The following is a 24751-nucleotide window of genomic DNA, read 5'->3' on the forward strand; positions in this document are numbered from 1 at the left end:
GAGGCACGGAGCAGCTGACGGCGTCGGGCACTTCCCAAAACCGGAGGCGGCGGCGGAGCCCCGAAGGGGGAAGTGATGCGCCTTTCGGGTCCTCGCCCTCCGCGCGGGACAGGCGGCTCTGCTCGGCGCGCTGGCGGGACGCGCGCGGAGGTACCCGCGCCGCTTCCCGGGAATGCCGAGGGCGCGCGGCATGGCGGGGCGGCGGGGGGTCCCGCGGGGTGGGGTGGGGGGACGCTGGCGGGTCCCACGAGGTCGCGTCCTTCCGCCAGGCTCGGCCCCCCCCTCCCCCGTCCTGCCCGATGGAGGGTCCCGAACCGGGGGGACGCGGCGAGGCCGAGCCGGGGATTTGGCCGGGGCACGTGCCCGGGGCGCTTCCTTCCCCCTCGGCCGGGCCGGGCGGCCCCCGGAGCCCCCCCCCCGCGGCAAGGAGCCCTCCCCGGCCTGCGTCCCTTTATTTATTTGTTTATTTTTAAATTTATTTAACGTTATTATGAATCAAGGAGCTCCGTGGACCCTGCTGCCGTGAAAACGCAATATAAACGCCAGCTTTCCTAGGGACCCTTAGCGTAAAACGCTGCCGCTGCCTTCCTCGCTCTGCGCCCCAGACGGGCTTTGCGGCCGCAGGATGGGGCAGCTCTAGCTCGGGGGGGGTTGAGCGTGGTGCAGCTAATGCCCAGCTCGCGGGGGCTGGGCTAGAAGACCCCCAGAGGTCCCTTCCAGCCCCTCCACTTGATGATTCTGCGAATGGCATTGATACATCCCACCCCGCAGAAAACAGCCCCCCAGCAGAGCGCAGAGCGAACGAACCGGTGTTGAAAGACCTGCCGAGAACCGAAACCGGTTCCTCCCCCTCTGTGCCCGAGGTCGGGCTGGATGGAAATCGCCCCCAGCTGCCGAAGCCCCTCGGTGGTTTCTGCCCCGTGGTTGACACGTCACCGGCTGCAATCTCTCCGCGAACCCCCCTCGTCCCTCCGGCCCGGACGCCGGTGGTGCCTGTGCCGGACCGCCATGGCCCCCGTCCTGCGACTCATCCTCCTGGCCGGCCTCATCCCGCACGGTACGGCACGGCACGGCGCGGCGCGGCGCAGTGCGGCGCCCGCCCGCTCGCCGTCCCCCGCTTCCGCCCTCCCCGGGGGCTTCGCCCCGCAGGGTTTCGCCCCGCGGTCCGCCTGCTGCGGCCGAGGAGGGGCGAGAACTGCGGACGGCGTCGCCGATGGACGCGCCGCCGGGCGGTGGCTGCCCTGCCGGTGCCGCGTGGGCCTTGACCCCCTTCTCCGTCCCCTTCCCTCCCATGCAGTCCTTGGCTCGTGGGGCGTCTCCTACCCTGAAGCCCTGCGGGGCCTGGCGGGCTCGTGCGTGGTGATCCCCTGCGCCTTCAGCTACCCCAGCAGCGTCTCGGCCAGCGAGGGCATCGTGGCCATCTGGTACAAGGATTACGACGGCCAGAAGACCGTGGTCTACCACTCGGCAGCCCAAGACGAGGTGGACGACAGGTTCCGGAGCCGCACCAGGCTCCTGGGGGACCCCGCTGAGCACAACTGCACGTTGCTGCTCAGGGAGGTGACACCCGAGGACAGAGGGAGCTACAGGTTCAGGTTCGAGATTGTGAACGGCGACCGGTGGTCAGCCGCGCGGGACGTGGTGCTGATGGTGTCGGGTGAGCGCCGCCGCCGCCTCTGTCCGTCTGTCCACCCCGGCCACAGGCGCTGCGGGGATGTCTCATCCGCTGCCCTCTGCTCTGCATCCCCAGATGACCCCGAGTGCCCGAACATTGCAGCAAATGAGGAGATCTCCGAGGGGGTTGTGTCCACCTTCAACTGCTCCACTCCCTACGCCTGCCCCTTCAGCACCATCAGCCTGCACTGGAGGGGCTACAACGTGCAGGTCTCCACTGTGTCCAACAGTGTCCAGCTGGACACCAACGGGGTGAATCAACGCCAGACCCTCAGCACCTCCTTCTCCTGGAAGGACCACTCCAAAAAACTGTTCTGCGATGTTTCCTTGGGATCCAGGAAGGCCGTAGGGGAGGTCATCCTGTGGGTGAGACGTACGTGGGGCGGCTTTGTGTGCAAGGGGCAGGGCAGAGGGACAGAGCTGCCACATCTCCTGCAGCTGCCATGCCCAAGTCTCTCCTGCCTCCTCATGCCCTTCTTGCAGCTCTGCCCCCTGCCGAAGCTGTTGCCAAGAGCCAGAGCAGGGTCACATCCAGCTCCCTTCCTCCCCATCCTCCTCCTTGTAGCTTCATACCCGTCTCCAAAATTAGGGCTGGTAGAGGTCCCAGGAACACACCTGGATGTGCAGCACCTCCTCCAAGCACATCCCTCCCCCCCGCTGAGGGTTGGGGCCACTTGTGTCCCCTTTTGCTGCCATTAGACCTTGCATCCTGCAGATCCTGCTGCCTGTTCAGCTTTGCTCGTCTTCTGTCTCTCTGTCCTGCAGATGTCCCTAAGGATGTCAAGGTCTCCATGAACCTCTCCACGCAGAACATCCGTGTGGGCGACATGGTGTCCTTCACCTGCACTGTGAACAGCAGCTACCCGCCGGTCACCGCGTACCGGTGGTACAAGGATGGTGCGGTTGTGGCTGGCGAGCAGGTCCTGACCCTCCAGCAGGTCCGTCGTGAGGACTACGGCCAGTATCACTGTGAAGCCGAGAACTCAGTCGGGTCTGGAGCGGCACCGGCTGTGACCCTCTACGTCTTCTGTGAGTAGTGGGACAAGTCAGAGGTTGAAACCCCGCTGTCGGGTGCAGGATGGGGGCCACCTCTGTTGCTACTCTGCCACCCCGGGGGCTGGAGGGATCTCCTATCCCCAGTCTCCAGCCTGGTTGCACCTCAGGGGTTGGGACTGGGTCTGTGCAGCGGGGATCTCCTCCCCGGCTCCTGGGGTGGCTCTGAACGTGCTCCCATCTCCTCCAGCTGCAGAGGTCTCCGTGAGCCCCGCGGCCAAGGTGCGGGAGGGGACTGCGGCCACGTTGTCCTGCAACGTGCCCGGCAGGGAGAGCCAAGACCTCAACTACACTTGGTACAAGAACAGCGTGTGGCTCAAGGAGGGCCCTGCTCACTCGCTGGTGTTTCCTGATGTGGCCGTCGGTGACACGGGCTACTACTCCTGCAAGGTGCAGAACGACCTGGGCAGCGTGACGTCCCAGGCCATCAGCCTCAGCGTGACATGTGAGTGCCTGTGGCCACTGCCACCACTCTGCCAGGGACCAGGCTTCCCCGACAGACGAGGGTCCCTTAGCGTCAGGTGCTGAATAAACCCCAGGAGAAAAGAAAACACCAAACACCTCCAGTTGGGCTGAACGGGGGTGTTCAGCCCTGTCGTGAGAACACAGCTGCAGAGGCAGCGACTTCAGGCACTGGCAACACTTGGAGATACCATAAAGTTCTCTGTTATTATTAGGTTATTGAAGTTACTCTCTGTAATGGGGACCTGTCTGTTCACTACAACATCTACCACACATCCACTGCTCTCTAACAGGCCATAAACTCTGCTCAGAGCTTGCAAAGCGAGGAGCCAGCTACGATAACCACAGCTCAAGAGCTTTTGCAAGTCAGGGGAAAAATAAACTGATCTTGGATTTGGCTTTGACATTTCTACGAGCAAATATAACCCGCTTACGTAAGCGAGGAAGCAGCTCCAAAGAGCAGCTGTGTTTGCTGGCAGGGCTGGGCTTAAACTCGACACGTGGTCTGTTACTCAGGTGGGGGACACTGCGCTGGGGTCTCCTGAGCTGCTGCATCCAGCTGCTGTACTGCGGGCAGCAAAGGCAGCGGTTTCTTTTCCTCTCCCACAGATCCGCCCCGGACCCCAGCTATTACCCTGTTCCAGGAGACACAGGATGGCAAGCTGGCTATCGTGCACTGCACCGTGGACAGCCACCCGCTGGCCACCATGGCCCTCTACCACGATGGGAACCTGGTGGCCACCACCAATTCCCATGCGGCGCCCGGCCAGCGGCTCAGCATCACTACCTCCCGCAACTCCCTGCGGCTGGAGATCCGTGCCGTGACGCACGCGGACAGCGGGGAATACCGCTGCACGGCCAGCAACGCCCACGGCAACGCCACTGCTGCCAGGCCGTTCACTGCTCGGAGTAAGTCCCATCATCCTGGCTGTCTGCTGGAGGAAGGTGCTGCTGCAGTCTTGACTTCCCCTGGGCTTGCTCCTGCCCCGAGGTCTTTCAGCATGGTCCCTCCTCCAACGGTCCTCCAGGCATCAGTGAAACCTGGTGTTCATCTGGGCTGTATCTGCACGGCAGGATGAGCCTTGCTGTCCAAGCTGGGACCCGTTGGAGTGCCCTGACCTCCCCTAGGCCATGTGTGCCCGGGCATAGTCCAACCTCAGTGGGCCAAGACATGATGGGGACGTGCCAGGACGAGGGCAATGAGTGGGTGCGGGAACTCAGAAGGGCCCCAGGGAGGTGCCCGGTGCTGCAGCAACTCGGGGGCCAGCGGCTCGGATGGAGGTGCCTCCAGCTCGCTTGCTTCCTAGCGTCCTCGTAGCGTCGCCAGCCACAGCCGGCGTCCGGCAGGGCCAGGCTGGAGCGTTGGAGGAAACCAGGGCGTGGGACGAGACAGGAGGTCTCGCGGCAGCGGTTTCCCTTCCCTCCCTGACGGCCCGTCTCTCCCACCGCCGCCCCAGCCGCGCGGGTGCTGATCCAGCCCTCGGCGGAGGTGCGCGAGGGGGACGCCGTCGCCCTGACGTGCCAGACCGCCCAGCCCGCGGCCACCTTCACCTGGTTCAAGAACGGCAGGCGGCTGGCGGAGAGCGCGGAGGCGGCGCTGCTCTTCCCGTCCGTCCGCGCCCGGGACGCGGGTGCTTTCCACTGCCGAGCCCGGAGCGACGGTGGTGACGGCGGTGACACCTCGGCGGCCGTGCCCCTGCGCGTGCTCTGTGAGTGCCTCCTGCCCGCGCGGAGGGGAGCGTCCAGCCGGGCTGACCCGAGCGCGTAGACGGGTGTGGGGGGAGCCCCCGGACCCAGACCCGAGCTGCTCCGCTGGGAACGTCCTGCTCCCACCGCTGCACGCTGGGCCCGGGATGCTCTAGCTAACGCAGCCAGCGCCGGGCTTTTTCCATCAGGGCAAAAGCTGAGGAGCTCTTGGTTGGGAATGTGCAGAGTCCGGAACTTCCCCTTTTAGGTGTAAATTTGTGATTTTTGGGGGGGAGGATGAAAAAAATCCAGAGAATTCCCAAGAACCAACATGTCCCAAGAAATTACATTCAGTTTCTCAGAACGGGAAGGTCGTCCTGATCTTATACTTTGCAGTGGTAAAACTGCACTATTCCAGTCTGATTTCACTTTCCAAATATTGTCTGTGCTGCAAAATGCAAGTCTTCCCTCAGTGCAAGCCAGGAGAAACATGCTTGGGAAGTCCTGACAAAACAGGTTTTTTGTAAGGGTAGGAAGTGTCCATCAGAGCTGGGCCCCCGCCCTGCACTGCTGGGCTCTCTGCAGACCTGCTCCGTGCTTTTGAGTGCAGCGTCAGGGGCTCCTCCCTCCTGTGGGCTGCGCAGCGAGATCCCCCCCAGCCGCCCCGCTCCCATGCTCAGCACCAGGAAGGAGAGGGCAGAGATCAGGTGCAGCTCCAGGCTGCAGACACCCAGCTTGGGGTGTGCTCTGCTGAGCCACCAGAGATCCAGCCTGGGCCATCGGTGGTGGCCAGGGAGCTGCCTGGCTCAGCCTGCAGCATGTCCCCTGCTTGGTGAGCCGGATCAGTCACTCCCTCAGCTCCACGGCTGGTAAGGGGAGCACAAACGCCAGAGCTTGGACCTTGAGCTCAACCCAGCTGGGAGAGAAAATGCTGTTCAAAATGCCTGGGTGATGCAAGTCCCTTGCCCAGAGTGGGCAGCTGTGCCTTGGACCCGGTGGTCTGGCAGCTGGAGGGTGGGTGAGATGCTCAAGAGCATCTCAAGGAGCATGAGAAACTAGTGACTACATCCAGGGGCGTCTGATGGTTCTCGGCAGCTGAGAGTAGATTTCTTGGGGTTCTCCTAAGCTCAGTGGTTGATAGTATCCTCAGCAATGCTGTTTTATCCTGGCAGTCCCACCAAGACTACCTGTGATGAGCTCCTTCCTGGAGACCCAGGGCGGGCACCTGGGCATCATTCAGTGCACTGTCGACAGTGACCCAGAGGCACAACTGACCCTACTCAGAGGAGAAGAAGTAATAGCCTGCACATGGGACTGCCACCTAGCCACCAACCCACGGGTCCATGCGACCCCATCATACAACAGCCTGAAGGTGGAGATCCAGGAGGTGGTGCTGGAAGATGAGGGGACCTATGTGTGCTTGGCAAAGAACCTGCAGGGCAACGCAAGTGCCTCTATGGACTTCACGGCTGAGAGTGAGTGTTGCTCTGGGGTGTTGTGGAATGGGCAGTGGGAGTGCCTGTGGGTCAGACCCCAAGAAGACAGTGGGGAGGCAGAATGGACCCAGGTCCCCCATGCTCCTGCACTGGGAGAAGGATGGAGAGCCGATCTTGTCACGGGAATGTAGAAGAGCTTCCAGCTAGTGGGCTGAGAAGGTCTGAACACTCTTTAGGAAAATCCTGGGAGACAGGAAGAAGGAGAGGGAATTCCTAGAGAAGGAGAAAAGCCTGGGAATATTAAGGACTGTGTGATTGCACGAGTGCCACCTCCCCCGTGCTGCTGGGGCCCTGGGCAGCTCTCTGACACCCGCACCTACTGGGTCCTGGAGGATGGTGTTTGGCACCTGGCCCCTCCGCGATCCTAGCTGGGATCCAGCCAGGGCTGGCGTTTGCCGTGGGGAGCGAGGCGAAGGGAGGTGCTCCGGCCTTCTGCGCATCGCTCTGCGCCGCGCTTCCAGGGGAGGCTGCTTTCTGCAGAGCCGGCAGCGTCCAATTTAGGCTTGAACTGTGACTGAATTCAGTAAATTAAATCCAGCTTCCCTGCGTGTAGATGAAATACTAGCTGTCGCAAGCATGCAGAGGAGCCTGCAGCACAGCTGGCTTTCCGGGGGCCTCCTCTGAGTTGCCCCTGCCTGTGCCGTGCCCTAGCTGCCCGAATCCAGGTGGACCCCTCCTCCCGGGTGCTGGAAGGCCAGCCCGTCAACCTGACCTGCTGGGTGAGCAGCGACGCCCCGGCTCTGCCCAACTTCACCTGGTACCGAAACGGCCAGCGGCTCGCCGAGGCCTCGGCGGCCTCCCTGCTGCTCCAGGCAGCGGCCAGCGCGGACGCGGGGCTCTACTACTGCAAAGCGACGACGGACAGGACCAGCCGGAGCTCCGCCGCGGTCCCCCTGGACGTGCTGTGTGAGTGCAGCGGTGCGACGCCCCGCTGAACGAGCCCGCGCGCAGCGTGTGTCCGGGCGCGCGGGCGTGATGGGGCGGGCGCAAAGCTGCACGGCGCAGCATGCGTACGCGCTGCTGGAGGGTGGCTGCGTAGCATCGGCACTCCTGCAAAAGCCCGTGTAGGTATCTGCTGCGGGTGCAGACCGAGCGGTGCCTCTGCGGTTCCTGGTCCGACGTTGCCCCGGCTAGCAGAAACCCTCCTTCCGCTTTCGAAGGAGAGTCAGTTTATGGCTGGCTCTCTGCAAGGTCTCCGATGGCTGCTGCCTTCCGGGAGAGTCCGCGTGCTGGGGCCTGGTGGCTGTGCGTGAGCCGCGGAGCAACGTTGAAATGGTCCTGGCGCTGAAGCAGTGGTTCTCCGCCCTGTGCAGACCCCCCAAGGAACCCCCGGGTGACTCTGTTCCTGGAGATGCAGAGAGGAAGGCTGGCCGTCTTCCAGTGCTCGGTGGAGAGCAACCCTCCTGCCCAACTGGACCTCTACAAGGGAGACGAGCTCGTGGCCTCCAGCGACCTGGGGAGCAGCCCCAGCCAGCGAGTCAGCATCGTGGCCTCCCCAAACACCCTCCGAGTGGAGATCCGGGATGTCACGCTGACGGACGAGGGCAGCTACCGCTTCGTCGCGACCAGCGCACACGGCACCGTGTCCCATCGCCTGTATTTCCGTGTGCAGAGTGAGTACGGGCTGTCGTGGTGGGCTCGCTGATGCCCTGCTGTGCTGGCCTCACCACTGGACCCAGCACCACGGCACGGCGAGGTGGCACCATCCCGGGGACCAGCCATCTCCATCTTGGTGTTGGCAGCAGGACCCAGCACCTTGCTCACACGCCGATGTGTGATCACCCCACCACAGCAGGACTCGGGCTGGGGAGGAGAGGGAAGACCTCTTTGGAAAGATCCCATTAGGGACGGTTGTGCCACCCAAGACACAATGTACCTCCTCAAAGTGCATCCTTGTGTGCTCAGACCACTCTGACGCAGTGGGAAATGTTGTGAGAAAGGTGGGCTGCAGCACAACCTGCTCTGTGGCAGGCGAGAATTAACAAGAAATGTGACCTTTTCTCTGTGTTTCTGCCTCTATGCTGCTGTCTGATGGGAAGAGATAGTTCTCCAGGAATTGTCCCATGATGAAAGCAGTTGAGAGAAATGTCACTGAGCATCTCAGACTATGGCCAGACAACCCAAAGCAGCTAAGCTACCACAGCTGGGCGTTTTCCCACTCACCCCAAATCACAGCAGAGAAATGGTTTATTTTAAAGCATTTTATGTAGAAGCCAGCATAAGCCAGTATCTGGCATGCTTTGTTTTGCAGCTCAGCTGACAAGTTGTTGCCCCTTAAGGTGGCTTCTTGAACTCCTTAGCCTACATCCTCAGAAATGGTTCAGGTGGGATGTTTCATTCCTGCCAGTGTTCGATGCAGAGCATCATGTCTCCATGATGAGGAAGGGCTCTTTATACCCAGGGACTCTCATATGAGCTGGAGGCCCATTGCCTGCATGGATGGTTTTCCAGCAGTGGAGGGAAAGAGACCTCTCTGGCTGCTGAGGGTCAATGTTGATGCAGAATCAGCACTCCAGACCCAGACACTGGGAAAAGCTTGGCTCTGCACCCAGATCCTGAAACTCTGTGGTTGGCCAACACCTTAGACGCACAGGGTATTTACCAGGAATCCCAAACTGAATTCATTTTCTGAACTTCTGGATAGATCTAAAAGCAGGTATCTGCATGGATGTGTCCACTGCCAGCCTCAATGCTGCCCAGTGTCCATGGCCTCTACTGGTTATAACAGGAGAGTCAATAGGTTCAGCACTACGATGCCCACTGCACAAGCTTTGTGGTGCTGGTTTTGATGCATGCTAGTTAATCCTGCTGGGCAGTTTCAGTTCAGTCTTGGGGTGAGGAGGTGGTCTGAGTGGCCTCCGGAAGGCTTTTCCAAGCCTGGTTCATGCAGGTCTGTGACACCTCCTAGCCCATCGCAAGCTCCAGCTTGTCATTACAGACCTGTCTTCGGGGCTAGTCAGAGAAAGGAGCTGATCTCCACCAAACCTTGCTGTGTTGCTCTCTGAACTGGTTGTGGCTTATCTCCATGCTCTAGCGGCCAGAGTCCTTGTTGTGCCATCCACGGAGGTGACAGAAGGAGATGATGTCTCGCTGACATGCGACTTGATGGGAGACCCACTGGAAGACACTGTCTACTCATGGTACAAGAACAGCAAGCAAGTCCAGGAAAGCTCAGACAACTTCCTTGCACTGCCGCATATCTCTAGTGAAGCCATGGGCTCCTACCACTGCAAAGCCCATAGTCCCACAGGAGCCAGCACCAGCATCTCTCCGTCCATCAGCCTACGTGTCTTCTGTAAGTGGGATCATCTTGGGAAATACTAAGGGAAAAGTGAGACTGGAAGCAGTGTGCATCCCAGAGCTTGGTGTGTCGTGGCAGGGAACAGGCAGCGTCCAGGCAGCAGGATTATCTGGTCTAATTCCAGGGGCAATGGATGGACCACAAAGTGGGCTTGTCTCAGTGCTGAGCTGGGCTTTGCTTTGATGTGCTGCTTTGCAAGGCACGTGGCGGGCGGCTGGGGAGAGGACACAGAGGGTGCTTGAGAGGGCGGGATGTCAAACAGAGCTGTGAGGCAGTGTATCAGGCTGGAGCCAGCTGCTGGTGCTGTCCCTCATGCCCCATTTCCCAGGCATGGAAAGAGGCTGGGTTTTGACCAGGGCTCTGCAAATTCTGTGATGAAACATCCTTTACCCTTAGAAATGGCACGATGTTGAAAGCAAAATGTTCCATGGAAACATATCTTCTCCATGAAGGAGGATTCCTTGGTCTGGAATCACACCCACCTTGGTCAAACACGTCCCATTTCAAACAGAACCTTCTGATCAGAAATGGTGTGGCCATCCCATGTCTCATCTGCATACTGCCTCACATAAAATGGGGGCAAGGGGGAATTGCAATAATGATTGGTTCAGTTCTGTTAAAATGACATGTTTCAATTAACCTGAAATTACCTTAATTTTCCAAGATTCAGTTTTGGGAAAACATTGTCTTTCTGGGATGGAGAGGAGAAACTGGGAAAGGGAAAGTCTGGATTATGCTCTGCTGTGAGTGCAGAATGCTGCTGCCCAGGGGCTGGAGTTGGGTGCTAGAAGAGGGGTGTCAAGAGTCACTCCAGACACCCTGTAGCATCCAAAATCCACATGAGGATGGCAATATAACACAGCTCCTGGAGTGGGTGAGAGCCCACCTGGAGCAGAGCTGGAGACCGGCAGGATAAGGGCATGTGGAGGGTTTGTTCATATGCACACAATGTCTTGCTTGGGCAGATCCACCCCGCAAGCCTGTGTTGACCTCCTTCCTGGAGACATCTGATGGGCAGCTGGGCATCCTGCAGTGCACCGTGGACAGCAACCCCGCGGCGGAGCTTGCTCTCTTCAAAGGAGACGTGCTCGTGGCTTCCACCACGTGGCCCCAGCCCGTGGCCCCACCGCGGCTCAGTGTGTCCTCCTCGCTCAACAGCCTGCGGGTGAAGATCCATGCCGTTGTGATGGAGGATGAAGGGGAGTACTTGTGCTTGGCCAGCAACGCCTACGGCAACGCAAGCACCTTGGGGAACTTCACTGCGGGGAGTGAGTGTGGGGCTGGTCCTGCCTTAAGGGCCAGGGCTGGGGCTGGGAGGGGAGATGGGACTGGGACTGAGTCCCAGATACTGGATGCATGAGTTGTGGAGGGGACAATCGATGCAGTGAGGTTGTCATGAAGATATGCAGGTGGACGTGAGCTGGAGGATGCTTATGGGGAAGGGAGGTGGAGAGAAAGAGAGAATAGGGTACGTAGTGTAGAAAGAGGGAAGAAATAGGGAGAAATGTGTGTTAATGGGAGAGATGGAGGAGCAGATGGTTATGTCGAAATGCATTGTATTCCCTAACAGCTGCGTGCGTTTCCCACGCGCTGGTGGGGAAGGGTCTACAGGGAGAAGGAGCTACAGCTCCCTCTTGGAGGCAATGCAAAGACGTTGCTTTGCTCTAGAAAGCTCCCATCCGGGTTATTGCCAGCCTTGGCCGTGCCAGCACGTTCGTCTCCACTCCTGGGCGCTCCTGGGTGGGGAGAGTATTTGCAGAGATGGGCTAAGGCATCTTGTCTGGAAGGACAACAGCCCAAAATAAAAGTACCAACCTGTGTCAGCTCTCCCACCAAACTGCCCACCGCTCTCCTACCTGCCTGTCTCTCAAACGCCTCTGCCCCCGCGGAAGTTGCTCTCCATAGAAATCTTTGCCTGAGTTTTGTTCCTCTTTCTCCTTCCACCTCAGCTGCCAGGGTCTGGATCTCCCCCTCCCCGGACGTCCGTGAAGGCGACGCCGTGAACCTGACGTGCGCGGTGGCCCGCAGCGGCCAGGGAGCGCTGAGCTACACCTGGTACAAGGACAACGCCTGGCTCAGCGGCGGCCCGGCCCCGTCGCTCGCCTTCCCCAGCGTGGCCGTCGCCGACGCCGCCTCCTACCGCTGCGCCGTGCAGGGCCCCGAGGGCGCCCGGAGCTCTGCCCCCAGCACCCTCAACGTCCTCTGTAAGCTACGGCCGGCCCTTTCTCCAAATTTCCCCACTTCATATGCTGTGCTGAGAGTGAAAAAGAAAAATGTCTGGCTTTCAAGAAACATTGCGTGATCTTATTTTATTTTATTTTTTGCTTCCTGATTTGGAAAATTGAAAACAGACATTGTTTAAAAAAAGACATGCACAAAAATTGTAGTTGCAAGTCAGAACAGAAGATTTCCCTTTTTAGTAGAAAAAGATGGCTTTAACTTATAAATCTGTTGCGAGGAGTAGCTGTTGAGTAGCTCTCCTGGAAAACCCTGCAAAGAGACACAGACTTAGCCACCAAATTTATCATTTCTCTCCCTCCTCATTTTGGATGGGGAAGGGAAGATGGATGCTGCTGCTAAAAATACATGTATTTATATATGCTTAAGCTATCTTATATCTCATATATATATATATATATATATATATATGTATATATCTTGGCATTACAGGCTTGAATTGCAATGCACGTTCATGCAGCTTTTCCATCAGCCGCATGAAGGTTTCTGCGCATCGCTGTGCACAGTGTTTTCCGGGAAAGGACATGTGGGTGGGTGGGATTTGGGGAGCTCGTGGGGCTTGGGGAGCTCATGGGTCCTGGGGGTTTTGGAGGTCTCAGGGGGCTCAGAGCTCATGGTGCTCATGGGATTTGGGGAACTCATGGGTCCCCGGGGGTTTTGGAGCTCTCGGGAGGGCTCAGAGCTCATGGTGCTCATGGGATTTGGGGAACTCATGGGTTTCATGGGGTTTGGGGAGCTTCAGTTCAGCTTCTCCTCTTTTTTCCTCCCATTCCCTCCCCAGACCCCCCCAGGAACCTGCAGCTGAAGACTTTCCTGGAGACAGGCGAGGGGACGGCGGCTATCCTCACCTGCACCGTGGAGAGCAACCCGCCCGCCGAGCTCACCCTGCGCAGGGCCGGAGAGCTGCTGGCCACCAACCCGGCGGGCGGCGAGGGGCTGCGGGCCCCCAACACCCTGCGGCTGGAGCTGGGGGCCGCGGCGGCCGAGGGCGAGTACGAGTGCCTGGCGCACAACCCACTAGGCAGTGCCCACGCCTCCCTGCCCCTCCGTCTGCAGAGTGAGTCCGGCGCGGGGGACCCGGCGGGCCACCGGCACTGCGGCCGCGACGCCCGGTGTTGCTGTCCGGCAATCGCAATGGGCTGCGGCAGGGGATGCAGGAAGAGTGGGGAGGCTGTGTTTGGCCCTTTCTGGGGTTTAGGCAGCCCAATCTCCTTGGCCACCGGCATGTGAAGGAGCCTGGTGGCTTTGGAGCACTGGAGAAGACCTTTCCCACCTACAGGCAAGGGTGGGCAGCTGGAGCATCCGCCTGGCACTGGCCTCTTGCTGTGAAAGGGGCAGCATGAGGTCTCCCTGGAGCGGGGACATCCCATGGGGCACCTGCTGCACCCATGACTCAGGGGGCTTGGGGGCTCACAGGGCTCAAGAGTTTCATGGGGCTTGCAGGGCTTGGGGGGAGTTGGGGGGCCCACGGTACTGAGGGGTCTTGTAGGGCTCAGGGCACTCATGGGTTCATGGGGCTCAGGGAGGCTTGTTGTTCTTGGAGAGCTTGTGAGTCTTGTGGGGTTTGAGGTGCTCATGGGGTGTGGGGAGCTTGTGGGTCTTGAGTTTTGGAGGGCTTGGGGGGGCTCAGAGCTCGTGGGGCTTGGTGGGGTTTGGGAGGCTTGGAGAGCTCATGGGGTTTGGGGAGCTCATGGGTCTTGGGGACTTCGGCACTCAGAACTTGTGGGGCTCAAGGAATTGGAACTCAGGGGTTGTGGGAGGCTCATGGGACTCTAGGGTTCTTGGTGGCTTGGGGATTTGGGGAGCTCGTGTGTCTTGGGGGTTTTGGAGGGCTTGAGGGGGCTCAGAGTTCATGGGGTTCATGGATTTGGGGAACTCAGGGGTCCCAGGGATTTGGGGAGCTTTGGGGGTCTGAGTGACTCATGGTTTGTGGAGGGGCTTGTGGGTCTCATAGGTTTTGGGCAGTCATGGGGTTTGGGGAGTTTGTGGGCCTTGGGAGGTTTGGAGGACTCAGAGCTTGTGGGTCTCATAGGATTTGGGGAGCTCCTGGGTCTCAGGGGCTTAGGGGTTTTGGATGGCTTGGGGGTCTCAGAGTTCATGGGTCTCGTAGCATTTAGGGAGCTCATAGGTCTCATGCAATTTGGGGAGCTTATGGGTCTTGGGGGTTTTGGAGGTCTTGTGGGTTTGGGGAGCTCGTGGGTTTTGGAGGTGTTGGGAGGCTCAGAGCTTGTGGGACTCATGGGATTTGGGGAGCTCATGGAGGTTGCGGGGCTCATGGGTTCTGGAGATCTCATGGGCTTTGGGCAGCCTGGGGGGCTCGGGGAGCTCGTGGGTCTTGAGGGTCTCGGTCGGCGCAGGTCTATCAGCCGGGCTGTGCTCTCCCCGCAGCCGTGCGGGTGGTGGTGCGACCCGCGGCCGAGGTGCCCGAGGGGGCCGACGTGACGCTGAGCTGCGAGGCCGTCGGCGCCCGCCCCGGCACCCTCTACTCCTGGTACAAGAACACGCGGTGGCTGGCGGAGGGCCCCGCCGCCACGCTGGCCCTGGCCGCCGTCTCGCCCGCCGACGCCGGCGCCTACTCCTGCCAGGCTGGGATGGGGCCGGGCGGCCGCCGGGCGCTCCCCGTCGCCCTGCGCGTGCTCTGTGAGTGAGGGGCGGCCCGGAGCCCCGCGTCCCCCCCTCCCCGCAGCGTCGGTGCATGGCCGGGAGGGCTGGGATGGGGTCCGTCCCGGAGCGGGCCGTTCCCAAAGGGGGGTCGGAGCGCTGCCGGGCAGGAATGTCGCCGTCTGGTGCCTGCTCCAACCCCACTTCCACTTCCCACGGACGCCCGGGTGTTGCGCGTCATCCGGGGACCCCCGGCCCCCCCCGGCCCCACCGCTGGCCCGGGGCTCCGGGGGCAGAGGAGACGTGGGGATGGCAGGAGGGGAGGGGTGGCTGGCAGCCCCGGGGCCCTTCTGCCGCTGGTGGGCGGTGGGAGAGGCTGGTGCCACCCGCGACGGTCTCCAAAGGTCCCTTGCAAGGTCGACGCCTTCCCCTCCAGCGTGGGACAGGAGGGAGGGAAAGCCGCGAGCCAGAGGGGAGCGGGGCAGAGGGAAACGCCGTCTCCGTGTTCGCAGATGGCCCCCGGGACCTGTCGCTCACGGTCCTCCCGGCGAGCCGGCGGGGGTGGCGGGCCGCGCTGCACTGCACCGTCGACAGCTACCCGCCCTCGGCCCTCGCCCTGCGCCGGGGCACCGAGCCCGCCGCCCTGGCCTCCTCGCCGGGCCCCTCGGACCCGCGCCTGGGCGTCCGGGCGGCGCCCAACTCCCTGCGCGTGGAGCTGCCGGCCGCGCCGCCGCCGGGCGATGGGCCCTACGTGTGCACGGCCAGCAACGGCCGCGGCACCGCCGCCGCCGCGTCCCTGCGCCTGCCCGCGGAGCGTGAGTGCGCGGGAAACCGGGCGGGACGGGGCGGGCGGGCGGGAAGCGGTGCCATGCCTCGGGGGGGGGGGGGAGACACCTTGGCAGCCCCCCCCCCAAATCCGCCCCTTGCCGGCGTTCTCGCCCCCTTGCCTCGCCGTCCCCGCGCTCCCGGCGTCTCCAGCGTTTCCCCCCCACCTTCCCTTTCCTCAGCTGTCCGAATCGCCGTGGAGCCGGCGCCCGAGGTCCCCGAAGGCGCCACGGCCACGCTGACCTGCCGGGCGGCCCCGTGGCTCGGGGACGGGGCCAACTTCACGTGGTACAAGAACGGCCGCTGGCTGGGCGAGGACGCGGCCGGCTCCCTCGTCTTCGCCCCCGTCTCCAGCGCCGACGCCGGATCCTACCTCTGCCGGGCGAGCGGGGCGCGCGGCACCGCCGCCTCGGCCCCCGCCAGCCTCAGCGTGAGCTGTGAGCGCACCCCCGCCCCCCACCCCCTCCTTCCTCCCCGCCCTTCTTCTTCCTCCTCCCTCCCTTCCTCTTCCTTCCTCCCCTTGTCTTCTTCCTCCTTCTTCTTTCTCCCTCTCCCCTTCTTCTTCCTCCTTCCTTCTTCCCCCTTCTTCTTCCTTCCTCTCCTTCTTCTTCCCTCTCACTTCTTATTCCTGCCTCCCCCCTTCATCCTCCCCCCTTGAGACCCAGGGCAGCTGGCACTGGGGTCTTGTATAGCTGGTGATCACAGACACCCCTGAAAACCCCAGACTTGGGAGCCGTCGTGCTCCGGGCCAGGAGGGGACTCACCAGGTGAGGCCGAAGGCCCAGGAGGGACCAGAGGGCTGGAGAAGGGGGTGAAATTTCCAGCTGGGGGCATGGGGGAGCCGGAGCCCCTCCAGGCGTGGGCATGGGGGAGCCGGAGCCCCTCCAGGTGTGGGCATGGGGTGGAAGCCGGTGCCACAGCCCCACCGCCAGCCCTGTCCCCCCCACTGCGCAGACCCCCCCCGGAGCCTCTCTGTTCGCACCTTCCTGGAGAACCGCAGCGGGCGGGTGGGCATCGTGGCGTGCACCGCCGACAGCCACCCGCGCGCCGCCCTCGCCCTGTACCGCCGCGGGCGCCTGCTCGCCTCCAGCGGAGCCCCCGCCGCCGCCCCCCGGCTCCGCGTCTTCGCCTCCTACAACGCCCTGCGCCTGGAGATCCGGGACCTGGGGCCGGAGGACGCGGCCGAGTACACGTGCGTGGCCGGCAACGCCGCCGGCAACGCCACGGCCAGCTCCCACTTCGACGTTCGCAGTGAGTAACGCCGCGGTGGCCGGCGGCGCGGAGCCGGCCGGAGCGGGGAGGGGATCCCTTTGCGAGGAGTAAATTCAGCAGAAAAGGTGATTCTGGAGCAGGGAGGGAGGTGGTGGAGTTGTTACTGCCAAAGCACTGAGTTTTGCTTCTTTTAGAAGGAGCTATTTCCTTCCAAAGAGTTTTTTCTCCTGAAGGCTGCTTTTTAAGAGCTAAAAGGGGGGGGGGGAAGACCCCCAACCCCCCATAGACGCAGCAAACTGAGTTGAACGTTGCACTGGCCCAAAACACGAGGAGGAATCGGTGCACCAGGAGGCAGGGCAGGGACAGGCCGCGGGTCCGGAGCGGGGTGCCCCAGGCACGTGCCAGCCGGCGCAACCCTCCGCCCCCCCCCTCTGCCCGCAGCGCTCTCCCACCTCCTGGCGTTCACCGTCCTGGCGGGGCTGCTCGCTGCCCTCCTCGGCGCCGCCGCGGTGGCCTTCGCGGCTGTGAGGCTGTGGCCCAGGTGAGGTTGCTTTGGCCTCGTCCCGAGATGGGACGGGACAGGACGAGGCGGGGGGCGCGCAGGGGGCAGCGTTGGCCGTGGGTCCGCAGCGGGGAGCGTGGTGGGCCGGCTGAGCCTCTCCTGCGGCAGCAGCCACGTAGCAGAAGGTTGCCCCGTGGTGGGTACCACATCTAGCTGGGCTTTCCTCTGCACCTCGGACGCCCACGCTCCTCTTTCGCTCCCTCTCCTCCTGCCCAGGATGAGGAAGTTCTGGGGCCTGCCAGGTGCCGAGGACACCTTTGAACTGAGCAGTAAACAGGAGCAGGTGCAGGTAGGACCCGCAGTGGGGTGCTGGGACCCCTTTCCTGAGCTCTGGGAGGATCCCTGCAGGGAGGTGTTGGGCTCCAGTGTGCTGGAGAGCAGGCAGAAAGCATGAGACCGCTTCTGGGAAGGGCCTGGTCATGCAGCCTCCCAGACCCTTCCCATGGCTTGCTGCTCCCAGAAGCTTTCTACACCATGCCCTTGTCTTTTTCCCCATCCTTCTTCACATCCTCTCCCAGTCTTCCACCTATTTTGAAGTCTCGTGAACTTCCCCTGTTCCCCAGGCTGACCACTGTCCATGAAGCACCATGTTGGGCAATGGCTGGAGAAGGATTTTTCTGGGGCTGCTGGGAACAACAGTGACCAAAGTCCCCAAGAGCTTTCAAGTGTTGCTCTGGCACAGTTTGGTGGGAGGATGTAGGCCCAGCCCCTGAAGGTGTCTGGATGCTCAAGTCTGGACAGGAGTTAAGGAAGCCAAATTACATCTGCTGGCTGAATCAGGGCATATGGACAGGCTGGGATCTGACCCAGCCTGGGCTCAGTCTTAGCCTGTGTTAGGTGCTGCCACCCTAGCTGTGGCTCTCGTTCATGGAGCTGGGAAAGGGCAGGAGAGGGAGGCAGGCCCTCATGAGAATCTGAGTTACCCCCTGAAAGCTACTCCCAGAGGGGTTCAAAGAGCACATGGATGTTGGCCCATCTCTAGATGTTCTTGGTGCTAGTTGTGGTTCCCTGGACCTCAAGGCTTTGCCAGGGAAAGGGTTGCCCAGCTGGTGCTGAACCCACAGGTTCCTTTTCCAGGTGGATGAAGCCTCTTAAACTGGTGGCTCTTTGGCCCAGGAGCAGCTGTAGCAGCTTGTGCTGGAACTGCACAGACCCTCCTTGCCTGGCTGGATCCAGGCCAACGATGCAAATTCCCAGCCCTGTGGACTGAGCTGTCGGGGAGAATACTCACCTGTGGCCTGAGCTGGCAGTCACCGGCCTTGGGATAACCCAGCTCCAACTCCATCTTCCCTGCAAGCCCTTGCCTTCTCAGTCCGTCCTCTCCTCCCCCTTCTGCCTCTCTCCTGTCCCTTTCCCCACCATGGATGTTGTTCTCACTCCGGGCATGGTCTCCTGTGCTCGTGACAGTGCATGGTGCACCATGTGTGCCAGGCACAGGAAAGCTGTGATTGCTCAGGGCCCCTCTCTGGCTGCAAAACCCCAGAGGAATGTTTCTGGGGTGGTGGCAAGAGCCTGGCATCAGCGTCTTCAACTCCAGCGCTCTTTGGCCCAGACCACTGCAGCAGGGTGCTGCCCAGTTGTGACGCCACATGGTCTCCAGGTAGCCGGGCCTCCCCACGTGCTACTCATCTGCCTGGAAATAAAACACAGAGCAATGAGAGTCTGTGTCTATTCAGAGGAGCTTGGAAAGAGGTTCAGTGCCCAACAATAGCCAACCTCAGAAGGGGTCAGAATTATTCCCTGGGCTCACCTGGGATCCTATCCAACCTTCTGCTTCAGTCTGCTGGTGGGAGATCAGCAAGGGATCAGCCTGGCTCCTGAAAGAGAGGGAACCCCCCTCTTCATCACACATTCCTCCAGTGCTATCCAACTGGCTTTGAGCCCTCAAACACCCCATATGCTCCAGCCCTGGGTATGTAGCTTGTTTCATACTGGAAAAAATAAGATTTATGGGCCATGGGACAACTCCCACGCTACTGCAGACTCTTGGCTCTAAAGCTCTTGCATATGATGACGTGCAATATCCAGAAGGGCTCCTCATGTTGCTTTGGGAGGCGATGGAGAGCCCAGTGGGAAGCTCGCAGCTTCGGGGCTGAGCGAGGCCGATTCCTGCGGGGACTCTCCTGTGCCAGCCTTTACTCGCTTCCCCCACTCTGTTCTCAACAGTGTCCTTGAAAGCCAGTCTGCGGCCACCCTGGAGCAGCTGGCAATCGCTTGGTCTGCAGATGTGACTCAAGACACACGTTTGCTGCTTGCTGTGGAAGGTCTGGGATGTGATGCCTGGAGACAGTTCCACTGCCACAGCAACCTGTTTTCTTGGCATCTGTCTTTGCAGCCTGTTGAGCACAAGGCCAGAGATGTTAAACAGGCCAAAAGCGCCCCCCACTGTGGTCCATGTCCTGGAGCTTGTAGCTGGAGGCTGCTTCAGCTCTGAGCTCCCAGGTGTAGAGGGTTCCCTGGCCTGGATGGGTTGCAGCTGGGCAGGCTAGGGCAGAGCTGGGCAGGCTGCAGGCCCTGCAGCAGAAGCCCCAGGCTCCTCCTGAGCACATACTAAATGCTCTGAGACAGCTCTTCCCCTGGCCCTGCTCTCCTCCAGCTCCTCTTCTTCTGCCAGCGCCTGAGCGTGGCTCTGGGGAGATCCCTGGCAAGGGCTGCACCCTCCTCGCCCGCGCATCCCGGCTCCCTGGCTGCCGGGAGGGGGTAGGTGTCCCCTTGGCACTGGGTGCTGACCCCCTTCCCAGCCCGCGGGTCCCCGCGCCCTCCCTCTGCCCGCCCGCCGCCGTTAGATGTCACTCTGCGGCCGTCTCACGCGCGGCGCCGCGGGCCCGAGCTCCGCCGTGCCTGCCTGCAGCGCCGGAGCTTTCCGAGCGCAGCTCAGGCTCTCCGCGGTGATGCTTTGCTCACGTGGACTCCTAATCCTGCATTATCCTGCTGTTTTGCTTTTCTTGTTTGCTTGCTGGAATAACGGGCTGCAATTTGGGGTGGGGGCGGTATATGAAAGGAGAGACCTCCTTTATATGCCCAGTTGCCTCTCCATCCACTCCCAGTGGTGTTAGCACCTTCCAGCAGCCCACCCTCCTTCGGGTGCTCGGTGGTGTCACCTAGGAGGAAGCCCAGGCCTAGGGATGTGCTGCCACGTGCTCAGGTGGGGCGATGGGACCTGCTGCCTGGACAGATGGGCGGATGGACTCGTGTGAGGGCAGTCGGCAGGCCCAAGGGAGCAGTTTTTCCCCCCTGCCCATCCCTCAGGAGGCCATTTCTGGTGCCCAGTATTGGGGTCCCAGTGCGAAAGAAATGGCAACAAAATGGAGCAAGGCCAGTGGAGCCCCCCCGAGATGGTCGGGGCTGGGAGAGCTAGAGCCATGCAGCCAGGGGGACGGGAAGGGACAGGGGGTCTTGCTGCCGCCTGCAACTGAGTAGAGGTGGGTTATGGGGAGATAGATAGAGCCACATTCCTCTAGGAAAAAGGCAAAGGGCACAGGCTGCAGGAGTACAAATTCTGATTTGATATAAGGGAGAAAAAAAATCCTTCACCGTGAGACTGCTTAAGCATGGCAACAGGGGTGCAGAGAGGCAGTGGGACCGCCATCCTTGCAGATATTTAAAACCTGGCTGGAGCAGGCCCTGAGCAACCTGTCCAGGCTTGGAGGTGAGCCCTGCTCGGAGCAGGGGGTGAGGGCAGAGACCGCAGGAGGTCCCTCCCTCCCTGCCTGGGGCCTGCGGTCAGGGCAGCGCAGCAGCGGCGGCGAGGAGCTGAGGGCTGCGGGGCAGTGCTGACTCGCACCAGCGGACGATGAGGCCCCTGGACTTCAGAGCAGCAGCTCTGAGCTGCTCCTGAAAGCTTCTGGCACGAGGCCTCGAAAGGGATTCCTGCCAGCAGACACCTGCTCCGCCGCGGGCGTGTGACCCCGGCGTACGCGAGCCAGGTATTCATGCAGCTCATTTTCTGCGCTGAAAAATGTCCCTGTTGCCCACCGGCTGGAGCGGCCGCCCCGTTCAGTGACCCCCGGTTGGATTCCCCGTGGCGCCCCGGCGAGGACCTGCGCTTTCCAAGCCAGGGGCTGGCTTTGCTCCCGCCGTCTCAGCCTGCGTCTGGAAGAAGCGAAGCCGGGGGGAGTGAAGCCGATGCGAGCGGAGCTGAGATGCCCGCGTGGCGGGTCGCCTGGCCGGAGGCGTGCTCGCCTCCCGACCCGCGCGGCAGCCAGCGCCTCCCCGCCGATGGAGCGCCTCTCGGCAGCAAGGTTAAACCTCGATCGTCTGCAAACCCACCAGCGCAGACGGACGAGTTCAGCTGGAGCAGGGGGAACTTGGGCAAATCTGCCCCCCCCCCGGGGGCTGGAAATCACCTGCTCGCCGGCCCCTCCGCGCGGCCGCCCGCCTGCCAGCCGCGCTGCTGCGCGTGCGCCCGAGCCCTCGGCGCTGAGCCGGGGCCCCGGGCTCGCGCCCCTCGTGCCGGCCCCTGCTCCCTGTGCCGTGCCCAGCTGCTCGGCCCCCAGAGCGCTGCCCCAGCTGCTGCCCCGGGCCCCCCGTGGGTGCTTCCCAGTGGGGCGCCGCGTGGAGCCTGCTCCCAGGGGCAGAGGGAAGGTCCCACCGGCATCCAGCCGGGCGGCCGGAGACACGCTGAGCGGGGCAGGCACCGGGCAGCACCGAGGCAGAGCCAAGGGATTGCTCCGGTTACACTAAACCTCTGCAAACACCCTGCGCTGACCTGCACCAAGGGGACACAGAGACCTGCTTGAGGAGCCAGCAAGCAGCAGGGCTTGGAAGAGGACCAGGGTGCGTTCCCTCCTTAATCCAGAGCCACCGCTCCCGGACCGCCCCTGAGCAGCCGGCGAGTAGCCAGCGATTACCTTCGGTCTCTCTGAGCTCCTTCTCCTTTCCTTCTGGAGCGATACATGTTAAGCCAAATCCTCCTGTCACATGGTTTAAAGGCAGAGCAAGGGAATAACGGCAGGTCAGAAGGTGAACTGGAGGCCACGGATTTGCCATCAGGCAGAGGACCTTGCAGAAATGTGCTAGGCATTTCTCCTTGGATAAATTAGTGCGCGCTTTGATTTGCTGCTTACAGTAATTCCCGGGCCGGCTGAAATGCACACGGCTTTCGCATTGGAAGCGACTGCCAGGCGCGCACGGGGCTCGGTTCGCTCACGTCGCCTCGCTCGCCGAGAGCTGTCCGCAAGTGTGAGCCGAACTTGCCTCAGTACATCAGTGACACTGATGACTGTTGCAATTATTATTACTGGCCTGCCGGGCTTGGAGACGGCGGGGGAGGAGGCCCCGTTCGGCCAGGAAACGAGCCAGCCCGCTGCACGCGCGAGCAGATGAGTGCCGCCCGTGCGCAGATGTGTCCCTCGCCCCTGCCCTGTGACCTGCTCCCTGACGGAGGAGAGCCGCAGGGTCCGCGGCGGTGGCAGCTCCGAACAACGCGGAGGCAGCAGGTCGGGCCCGCTGCCCCAGCGCGGGCTCGCGGGGCCGCGCTTGCGCCGCGCTCTGCAGCCGCGAGGGCGAGAGGGGCAACGCCGTGCGCGCCGCCCTTCCTTGCGCTGCCTCTCTGCATCTCCCAGGACCCACCCGGGAAACCATCAGCAACTGGAGACGTCCCGCTCTGGGGGGACGGGCCCCCCGGCCCGCGCGGGGCGGCTGCTCCGCCCTGCCTCCTGCCCTGGTTGGAGCGACCCGTCCTCCATGCCTGCACTGGCTCTCATCACGTCCTCGCTCCCTAAGACTTAGCACTCTCGGTAACATCTGCTAAGTCCAATCCTGCTTCTTCCTCACCATCGTCAACAATTATCTGCAGCTCCCGGGTAGCTGCAAGCTGGGCGGCAGCAAGGCACCCCTTCGCCTCCCGCTCCCCCACGCCGTGCAAAGGGGGACCGAGGCCGGCTCTCGCTCAGCCCTCCTGAGGGGCTTCTCCTCTTCCGTGGCCTCCCTGCGGGGAGCCCTATCCATGCACAGAGGAGAGGTGGGGGCTGAGAGGGTGCAGCCCCTGCCCTCCCAGCCTGCAGAGCCATGCTGAACACGTCCCCTCCGCGCTGCAGTGCTGAGTGTCGCCCTCCTCGAGTGGCCGGTAGCTCCGGCAGCAGCGGTGCTCCCCGGCCCCGGGTGTCCCCGGCCCTGGGTGGGCATCTCCCGGGGAATGCACGGGAACCCTCCTGCTGCCAGGACCCCTCCGCTCCCAGCGACTGTGGAGGAGGAGGTTTATCAGGACCCTCCTTTCCACAGGGATCCTCTGCTGAACCGGGGCCAGGCTCGAAACCCGCATTCCCAGGCGCACCCCAGGGCCCCGTGGATGAGGCTTCACAAGGTGCTCGACTGCGATGATTTGCTGCTTGTGGACTGGAGTTGACTGCGTGCAGCAGGGGTGGGTGCCTGGGGGAGAAAAATGTCTTTTGGAGCCATTTCCCCACAACAAGGGAGACGTCGGTCATGAAGGATTTGTTTTGTGGTTATTTTAGTTCATAATAGCCCTGTAACGGCACACTAGGGATGTAGGGCTATGGAGACCATGTCACCAGGGGAGGGTGCTGAGGACTGCCTGGGCTTGGGGGCCGCAGCAAGCAATGCCCCAAAGCATTTCTGGAGGTCTGGGAGCACGGAGAAGCACAGAGCAGGGCAGGAGGCAGGGAAAATGCGGAAGGTCGAGATTACAGAAACGTGGTAGCAGCTCCGGCGGGCTGCGATCGCCACCTCCTCCCAGCACCTGGCAGTGCCCAACGTGGGAACAGCACAGGCACCTTGTCACGTGTGTGCTAGTGCCCTGATCCTCCTGCGCCCCCGGCCCCACTGAAGCCATGTGTGCCTGTCACCGGCCGGGTGTGTGTGGCCATCCCCGGACCCCAGGGAACGAGGGAGCAGCTGAAAGGCTGGATGTGATGTGCAGGGGGCACACGAGCAACCTAGAACTAAAAACTGCAAAATTCTGAGCAGATTATTCCAGTGCAAAATATCCTGCACTTGCATTTTGGTAAAACCAGACCTGGACTTCTATTCATCCTCCTTCTCCTTCCTTCTGCTTTTAGGCAGTGTGCTGTTGCAGGGATGGGATCCTTATGCCCGAGTGCTCTTCACAGTTTGTGTTTCTCTGGTGGCCTTGTCTCTGCCATGGACATCTGCAGCTAGACTCCTGTCTGTGGATATCTTCATGCTGGGGCTTGTCTCCAGCCTCCACTTTGGGGACTGCACTGACTTAGCAAACTCCCCAGCAGCAGGACACTGAGCTGCATGCTGACAGCAGCGAGGTGTGTGCAGCAACACCACTGTCCCCAATGGTCCTGTGCACACCTGGAGGGGGGAAACTGAGGCACCGCTAATCTGCCTCCTGCGTGTGACAGAGCTGCTGGGGCTGGGGGGTGAGGATGCACCTGAGCCATAACATCCCCCCTCCCTTGGGCTGTCCTGCTGCAGGGATGTGCCAGGCAGCACCAGATGCAGGTGCGTGTTTGTGGGTGTGTGTGCACCTGTGTGTGTGTGTGTACAATTTGTGTGCACATCTGCACATGTATATGTGCATCTGCAAGTGTGTGTGTGTGCATCTGCATGTGCAGGCATGTGCATGCATGTCTGGGGGGTGCTGGGGGTGCACCCGTGCGCTGGTGTGCCTTGCAGGAGGCTGATGAGGGGAGTGTGCCCTGGGGAAGGCTG

At 61.7% G+C, this 24751-nt stretch overlaps 1 protein-coding gene across 1 annotated transcript; it reads left to right on the forward strand.

The window, feature by feature from the left end:
* Positions 1-16: 16 nt before the first annotated feature.
* SIGLEC1 (sialic acid binding Ig like lectin 1) lies at positions 17-18755 on the forward strand. The gene is made up of 22 exons (XM_062574549.1): positions 17-150; positions 772-1057; positions 1298-1657; positions 1751-2047; positions 2440-2703; positions 2918-3172; positions 3799-4098; positions 4647-4898; positions 6048-6350; positions 7023-7277; positions 7685-7984; positions 9406-9666; positions 10638-10940; positions 11622-11876; positions 12692-12967; positions 14299-14550; positions 15024-15326; positions 15519-15773; positions 16291-16587; positions 16990-17089; positions 17327-17399; positions 18227-18755. The coding sequence occupies exons 2-22, from the start codon at positions 874-876 to the stop codon at positions 18236-18238; spliced, it is 5157 nt and encodes a 1718-aa protein (XP_062430533.1). The 5' UTR covers positions 17-150; positions 772-873; the 3' UTR covers positions 18239-18755.
* Positions 18756-24751: the final 5996 nt, after the last annotated feature.

Source organism: Rhea pennata, chromosome 4 (assembly GCF_028389875.1).
Source record: "Rhea pennata isolate bPtePen1 chromosome 4, bPtePen1.pri, whole genome shotgun sequence".
NCBI classification, from domain to species: domain Eukaryota; kingdom Metazoa; phylum Chordata; class Aves; order Rheiformes; family Rheidae; genus Rhea; species Rhea pennata.

Excerpts from the sequence above, each read along its gene's own strand:
- SIGLEC1 (XM_062574549.1), top strand. The coding sequence starts at position 874 with ATGGAAATCGCCCCCAGCTGCCGAAGCCCCTCGGTGGTTTCTGCCCCG. Across the intron at positions 6,351-7,022 it reads TATGGACTTCACGGCTGAGA|CTGCCCGAATCCAGGTGGAC; the intron begins GTGAGTGTTGCT and ends GCCGTGCCCTAG. Across the intron at positions 10,941-11,621 it reads GGGGAACTTCACTGCGGGGA|CTGCCAGGGTCTGGATCTCC; the intron begins GTGAGTGTGGGG and ends CTTCCACCTCAG.